The following is a 7905-nucleotide window of genomic DNA, read 5'->3' on the forward strand; positions in this document are numbered from 1 at the left end:
CAATTCTTGCAGGAAAAGACTCAGAGCCAGCTGCATGCCGTCACCCAGGGGTGAGCCAGTCACCCAAAGGGGAACAGCTAACACAAGTGTGCCTGTGAATATTTGTGGTGAAAGAAAGAGGAAGGTGGGGGAGGGACAGGAGCTGCAGGAGCAGCTCAGGCAGCAGCCACAGGGAGAAAAATTAGGTTATCTTTGGAAAAGATGTGTCAGGGAGGCAGGCAAGGGAAGGAGGAGATGGCAGGCGAGGACAACTCCTATCAGGGGAGACAACGTGGGGACGTGAATGAGATGCTGCCAGCACTGGGGACCAGAGATTGTCCCTTGTTTTGCCACCAAGTAGCAGTCCCTGGGCTGCGTCCTCCATTCCATCTCTTCCCAGTCTCACCAGCTGTCCCAGTGACTCTCCCAGCACAGCAGAGCCCCTGGCATGGAGCAGTTGCATCACTGTCCCAGCAGGGCAAGGGTGACATCCTGCTGGTGCCAGCACCGACCCAAAGCCTCCCCCAGGGCTGGGGCACATGAGTGCTGTGGGGTGCCCAGTGCCATCTCCCCACCCAGCACAGGACTGTGGTCACTGGGGATGCTCAAGGACTGTACCCTCTGGTCCCTGGGGACTAACAAAGCTCTTTCCATGTCACCATGAACACAGTGTGAGCCCAGCTCTCCAAGCAAGTGCTCCAGCCACCACTGGCTGTTGTCCTCGACAAGAYGTGCTGGGACCAGCACACTCCTGGGAAGGGATCGAGCATCTGCTTTCCTGCCAAAACCCTGCCACAAAGACCCTCCTGACACTGCCAAATGCAACTGCCACTTGAGAAGTGAGGGGCTCACACTGCCAYCCTGCACCATGCACGGAAGGGAAGGGAGAAAAGGATCCAGCACAGGCATTGGGAATGCTCAGCCCTGATTCACCCCAGCAGAGGGGACAGGGACTGCTCCCCACATCGCTGTGACAGTGGCCTACAGCCTGAGATGGCAGCTCTRTGCTGGCTCTGCCAGGCGCTGGCACAGGGGCTGCCACGCTCACCYGGCCTGACAAAGCCCCAGCTGCAAGAGCTCCCCAAAAGGAGAAGCCAAGCCCGGGAAAGGGACCCGCAGCTGCAGGGACAAGTCACAGTSGCTCACTGTTGGCTTTAAAGGCTTTGTGACAAAGAAGGAACGTCAATTAGACAATCCCGGATTATCTGCTGGGCTGGGCTGCCGGAGCCCGGCGGCACCATGGCCACCAGCGGCCTGTCCACCCTCTGCTGCTCTGCTTCTTGACAGGGATCTTGAGCACAGACCGGTTTCTGTTCTGCCTCAGGACAAAAACAGCCCCGAGGCTTTGAGATGAGCAGCAGGGGTCCCAGGGAATCCCGACCAGGCTGTTCCAGGGACAGCCAGAGACTGTCCTGTGACAGGGCACCACTGCAGACGTGTTTAAGAAAACCCCTCAGGTGTAAAACCCYCCAGGGATGAACCACCTGTGCTGGCAGACAGCCCTGCAAGGGCTGTGATGCATCCGGGGTGACAAACTCAGTGGAAACCCACCACCAGCACTGCCACCCCCTGCCCCCGCAGTGCCACAGCTCTGGGGACACCAGCACGACCCCCACAAGACAAATTCAGCCTGGAGAGCTGGCTTGTGGCATTTTCCTTGGGTGCTTTCATAGGAAAAGAAGGCATTATGGATTGCAGGTGAGCAGGCGCAGCGATCGTGGCTGGAATACAACTGCAATCCTGCTACAGCACTGACCATTCCAGCTCTCATCTGCCATGTGGCTTTCCCAGGCAGCAGCTGAGCAGGGCAGGGAGCAGGAACCTTGGAAAAAACCCAGGCAAACCTCGCGTTTGCTGGAAGGAAGCCTGGGCTTGCCCTGCTAAGAGCTGCTGCTTGTTTATCCCTTGGGTTGTAGCAACCGTTATTTTAGGGGAAAGCCGTGTCCAGAGTGTCCAGCCCAGGCAAAACCTGGAGGAACAGCCATGGACTGGGGCTGGGGGGATTTGCAGCACGGGGGGGTTGGGAAGGCAGTCCCTGTCTTCGCTCCAGATGCAGGAATTCACCCACATCCCACAATGCCAATAAATCCCCTGAGTGGATGCAGCCTGGCAGGCACGCAGCCTGCCCCAGTTTGCCCCACCGAGGCAAGCCATGCTGCTAAGCCACGGTAAAGGGATTAGGGCTGGGGAGTGGAAAAATGCCAGCCAACTGGAAGAGAGCCTGGAGGACAGAGCTGATCTGCTAAGGCAGCATGTGGGGCGTGCTGGGGTCCCCTCACAGCTTCGGGGGGTCATTACAGCCACCGAGCCTCACCCTTGGCATCTGCACATTTTCTGGAGCTGATGCCCAACTAAGCAAAAAATTCGTTTGGATAAAGGTGAGAGCAGAGCCAGGAGCCTGGAGGAATCCCACAGAACCATCCCAGATCCAGGGGTGACACTGTGAGCACGGGCCATTGTAATCGATGTTAAATGGAGTGTGAAATGATGACAGGTGGGCAACACCGAGGAGGAGATAAATGACTTCTCTCCAACACAAATACCCCTGGGGGCTGCCCTGAGGGGCCACCTGTCCTATAAAACAGGGTGCCCATCCCTAGGCAGAGTCCAGCCTCTCAGCACCCATRGGCTGCTCCCCTGCTTTGTCTTCCAGGATCACCCAGCACTGCATCCCGCTCATCGCTCATTGCATCTCTGCAGATTTCTCCATGTTTTTACACCAGAAATCGCCTCTTTTGGAAAAAAAAACGCTGGGAATCTGCAGTCCAGGGAGACTCATTTGAATGCCCCAGGGATTGTGTGCAGAAGCAAACACCCCGTTTTGTGTCTGCAGGAGCCAGGTTACGCTCGGTGGAGGAGCTCAAGAGACACCTTCAGCCTCCGCACAAACCTCGGAGACAGTGKCTCTCCCGGGGGAGATCATTAAGGAAACTAAGAAGTGGAAAGGTGGATGCAAACTGCCTGTTTCCAGTTCAGGAAGGAGAAACCATGMGTTTTTAGAGCAGGAGGCAACAGCTGTGTCCACACGTCCACTTGAAGGACATCAGCTCTTTGAGGAAGGGCTGGGCTTTAGGGTGATGATCCTGAGCGATGGCAGGGCAGGAGAGGGACCAGTGGAGATGGCAGAGCACACCTCAGAATGCAAACCAGAGGTGCAGAAGCAGAATTAAACCCTTGGATCTCCTGCACAAGGAGAGCTACACACTGACTTTGGTGCATGCAAGAATGCAGCAAGCTCCGAGCAGAGCAGGGGACTCACACTGAGCAGCACCAGCAGCTCCCCAGCAGGACCTGCTATCTCCAAGAAGCAGAAACCAGCCGGGGACACAAACCAGGCTCATGCAAATGCAGCCACGGCCGGTGGTGCTGCTGGCAGTGCACAMCCCTCTCTTCGGCAGTGCCAGGCTCTGGGGCACAGCCAAGGGGATGGGCAGCCTTTTGGGGGGCACACCCTGTGGCTGCACCCCCAAACCTCAGCAGAGGAGGAGGAGGAGGAGGAAGGGTGGGAGTGCCTGGCAGTGTGCAGTGCTGTCTTTGTGCGGGGCTGGGGCCGCGCTGGCAGCGGGTGCGCCTGCGGCTCGCCGCGCACAGGGGGATTACCGTGCAGGAGAGCAACAAGCACGGCTTCCTCCCAGATTACAGCACAAAAGCAGCAGCTTTCAATTAACTCCGAGCGCCCGGCAGGCAGCACGGGGAATTATGCTAGAATTTGCTGGGGAAAAAATAAAATCAGAGGGGATTTTGAAAGGAAACAGATCAGGGTGCTCAGGCATGTCCTCTGCCAGAATGGGGATCCCAGAAAATGCAGCGCACCACAAGCCTGTGCCAGGGTGGAAAGGGTGGAAGGATGGGCAAGACACACCCCTGTCACACACAGGGTATTTTTGGGTGCATTCACAGCAGCTCTAGCTCAGCTCTGACGGCAAACACCGACCATCCTTCCCTCCATGTCATGCTGGAGCTCAATGCAGCAGCCTGTGTGCTGATCCCTGCCCCTGGCTGGCATGGCAGCTCCCCCTTGGCAATGGCAGTGAGGGGAAAATCAACATTTCTCAGCTTTACACCTGCCCCCATAAATTACCAGGCAAACAGCTGGGGGCTCTCTGCAGCCCRACCCGTGCTGTGCACTCTCCAGAAAGGCAAGAGGCTGCAAAGCCCGTTCCAGGGTGGYTGAGTGGGGTCATACACGGCAGAGCCCTGTGCCCCAGCTCTGCAGGTGTCACTGGTGCTCCCAGGCATGGTCCCTGCCCCCATGGCCAGGCAGGGTCTGGGCAGCAGCAGAGCAGGGACCCAGTGCMAACCAGGCTGCCCAGACACAGCCCCAATGCCCCTCTGGGACACTCTCAGAGATCCCTGCTGGTGGCATGACTGCCTCGGGGGAAACGAGGCACTCAGCCACTCTAAATGTTTCTCCAGAGAGCAGGGAAATGCATGCAAACCCCAGGGGATGTGGGATGGCTCAGGGCAGGGWGCAGGGAAGGGCAGGCAGGGCTGAGCTCCCAGCCTTACACGGCTCTAGGCTGAGCCCCTTCCCGCGGAGAGKAGAGGAAAGGCTTTGCAGGCATCCCCTCCCCTCTCTCCACAGCCTCCCGTGCCCACTCTTTGTCTGCCTGTCCCTCCGCAGCTGCTGCCGTATCACATCTCACATTTTCCAGCCTGCTGAGCAGGGCTGGGAGCTGCTCTCCATCGCACGGCTCAGGGGCAAGGACACCCCCGGCACCTCCTCCCGCCCCAGGCTGCCACCCCGCGCGGGAGAAACGGCCCTTTTTGGGGAAATGCCTGGGATAACCCATTCGGGGGGCTCACAGCAGGTGCACAGAGCCCAGAACAGGGGCAAGAAGAGATCCCGGCACACTCAATACCCCCAGAACGCGAGGAGGAAAGCAGAGCCTCGCACAAATGGGGGCTGCAAACAGAAATGGGTGAAGTGTGCTCAAACAGGTCGGTTTTATTATGGCAGCCGAGGGAAGAGGGGACGTGAGCTGGCACTGCTGGAGCAATGCTGGGAAGCTCCCAAACCCAGCGTGCATCACACGGGCGTAGTAGCACCACACACGTCTGGCTCGTGCCAGAACGTCACCSAAGCCCTCCCACCCCCAAAAATCCTCATCTCGCTCTAAATACGCACTGGGCTTTAGCTGGTGTCGATGAATACGTGAAAAAAATATTCATTTGCAGCTATTTGGGTGAGTCCTAGGAAATAAGTCACCTTGGATAAGTCTGATTCATCCACACCCGAGKGGAGGGGAGCTGCATGGCAAGATGGGCAATGCCAATCCCTTGAGTTAGGGTTTTATTTTTGCCCTAAGTCCTGAAATGCCTGGATTTTTAGCACAGATGGCACGAGCCAGCACTCTGCTGCAGCCCAGCCCAGTTTCCAGCTCCTTGCTGGAGAAACTAGGCAAATCTCCCAACATTTTATGGAGCACAAGAGGCGTGTGCTCTGGGCTTCTGCCCAGCTGGAGCCAGGGTAGCACCCCAGCCATCCTCTGCTCCAGTGTCAGGAGAAGCTGGCCACAACACGGAAACACGGATATAAGCAGGATGCACATGTCAGGGAGGGCACACGAGTGCTGGCAAGGAAGGGACGATGCCACCAGCATCCCCATGGYCATTCTTGGTGCACACCTCCGCTCTTCACTGCTCCTGGCCAGGGGATTTCAGCTGCCACCCTTCCTGGCAGGTAAAACACTCCCACCCTGTGCTCCTGCAGCTTGCCAGGGAGGAGATCACGTGGAAATGGAGGAAGCGCTCGCTCTGTCCGCAGGAATGGCAGCGCTCGCACGCGTCTGCTTGGAAACCGGAGGGGCCTCGGCTGTATTTTTCCAGCTCCCAGTAAATCAAAGCCCTTAAGCTGTTGCTGCTAATTCTGGCAGGAGTTGGGACACCAGCTGTGAACCAGGGGTTTGCTCATGGATAAAGAGCCTGATCGAGTATCTTTGGGCTCTTCACTCAGTGCCCACCTCGAGAGGTGCAATCCCRACACTTTCACACTTTTTCGGACACTCTGCACTTTTTCAGGCAGAATGGAGGACAGCTGGCCTGACTTCCAACTGCTGCACCCAGAGAGCAGCGGRGGAGCCCTGGTACCCAGCCCTGAGCTCCCCAGCAGGGACTGCCCAAAGCTCCASCCTGAAGCAGAGCAGAGGGTACAAAACGCCTGCAGCCTCCCAGGACATGGTGGGTGCTGGTGCCCACCCTGCCCAGGTGCATCAGGCTGATGTGTGACCAGAGGTGGGACAGCTCTGTGTCCCTGTCCCCTCGCAGTCTGCCCTGGCTTAACCATGCCCCCATGAACCGGGCAGACCCGGAAAAAGGCCCCAGGGAGCRCAGGAAGCAGCGGGAAGAAGAGAGCTGGAAAATGTCCCCAGGGTCTGGCAGCAGCAGGCAGGGAGCGCAGCAGGGAGCCGTGCCCAGCTGCCAGGCCGTGCCCAGCTGCACAGGGTCACATTGTGCCACATTGTCCCAGGACACCAAACTGGGCTGAGCACATCCATGCCATGCTGGGCTGTGCCAGCCTGGGCTGTGCCAAGCCTTGCCATGCTGAGCTGGAACCATGCTAGGCTTGGCCATGCTGCACCCATCTGTGCTGTGCCAGGCTGAGCTGGCCCGTGTTGTCCCAAAGGCTGTCCTGTGCCAAGCCATGCCATGGAACACTGAGCTGAGCAGAGTCCAGCCATGCCACACCACGCTGGACTGTGCCCAGGCTCAGCTATTCCCTATGTCTGGCGTGGCCACACCAGGCTCAGACAAGCCAGGCCCATCACCCAGCCATTCCATGCTGTGCCAAGACAAGCCCAGCCACACCGTGCCAGGCCATCCCTGGCTGTGCCATGTTCAGGGATGCCGTGATGGGCTGAGCCATGCCAAGCCCTGCAGCCGGCCAGGCTGTGCTGTGCTGTGTTGTGCTGCCCAACTGAGCCAGGCCAGGCTGAGCTGAGCTGTGCCCTGTACCCAGCCGTGCCCTGGGATGCTGAACTGTACCACACCCCGTGCCAGAGGGTGCTGTGCCACACCGAGCAGCACCTTGGGGTGCAGTGCCGTGCCATGCTATTCCCACGGATGCTGTGTCATGCTGAGCCATGCTTTGGGATACCACGCTGTGCCATGCCATGCCATGCCATTGCCAGGGATGCTGTGCCACGCTGTACCGTGCACACGGATGCCACGCTGCGATCACAAGGGATGCTGTGTTGTGCCCAGGAATGCTAAGCCATGCTGACCCTTGCCCTGGGATCCCACACCATGCCATGATAAGGCCAGGGATGCCGCACCATGCTGAGCTATGCCCTCAGATGCCCTGAAAAGCTCTAGGATGTTAAAACTACGCTACGACCAGGGATGCTGACCGTGGCTGACCCATGCCCTGGGATGCCACGCTGTGCCACGCTACTGCCCAGGTATACCGTGCCACACACGGAGCCGTGCCAGGGCTGTCCCGCCGCGCCACGCCGTGCCCACCTTGAGATAGTCGTTCTCGGAGCGCAGGTCCTCCAGCTCGCGGAGCAGCCCGTCGGTGCCGGCGTCCAGCAGCTCCTCGGTGAGGTCGGAGAAGGCGAGCGAGGTGCTGAGCTGCAGGCGGCTGCTGGCCATGGAGGCGGCCGAGGGCTCCTCGGGCAGCGGCGACGCCTCTCCGGCCGASGGCGGCGGCGGCGGGGCGCTGCCCGGGGACTCGCCATCGCTGCCGCTCAGCCCCAGCTCCAGCGACAGCAGCTTCGCCTCCTCCGAGGCGCTGCAGTCCGACACCTCCGAGCTGCTGTCGGTCAGCCCGGCCCCCGGCCCGGGCCCGGGCACCGAGCGGGGCCCCGCCGCCGTCCTTCTCGCCCCGGGGGCCGCCGTGTCGGCTCCGTGCCGCCGGCCCTTCGGCCGCACCACGCCGCGCCCCGCCGGCCCCTTGCCGGCCACCCGGGCCCCCGGCGGGCCCCG

The 7905-nt window shown here is 59.7% G+C and overlaps 1 protein-coding gene across 1 annotated transcript in view; it reads right to left on the bottom strand.

The window, feature by feature from the left end:
* The window catches only part of SOGA1 (suppressor of glucose, autophagy associated 1), a 24179-nt gene extending 16295 nt beyond the window's left edge, over positions 1-7884 (bottom strand). The window contains exon 1 of the mRNA XM_057385512.1: positions 7441-7884. Coding sequence (XP_057241495.1) covers positions 7441-7572 — 132 coding nt within the window. The 5' untranslated portion in view covers positions 7573-7884. The remainder of the gene's footprint in view (positions 1-7440) is intronic.
* Positions 7885-7905: the final 21 nt, after the last annotated feature.

Source organism: Malurus melanocephalus, unplaced genomic scaffold (genome assembly GCF_030028575.1).
Source record: "Malurus melanocephalus ecotype Western Australia unplaced genomic scaffold, MMel_1.1 scaffold_837, whole genome shotgun sequence".
NCBI lineage: Eukaryota > Metazoa > Chordata > Aves > Passeriformes > Maluridae > Malurus > Malurus melanocephalus.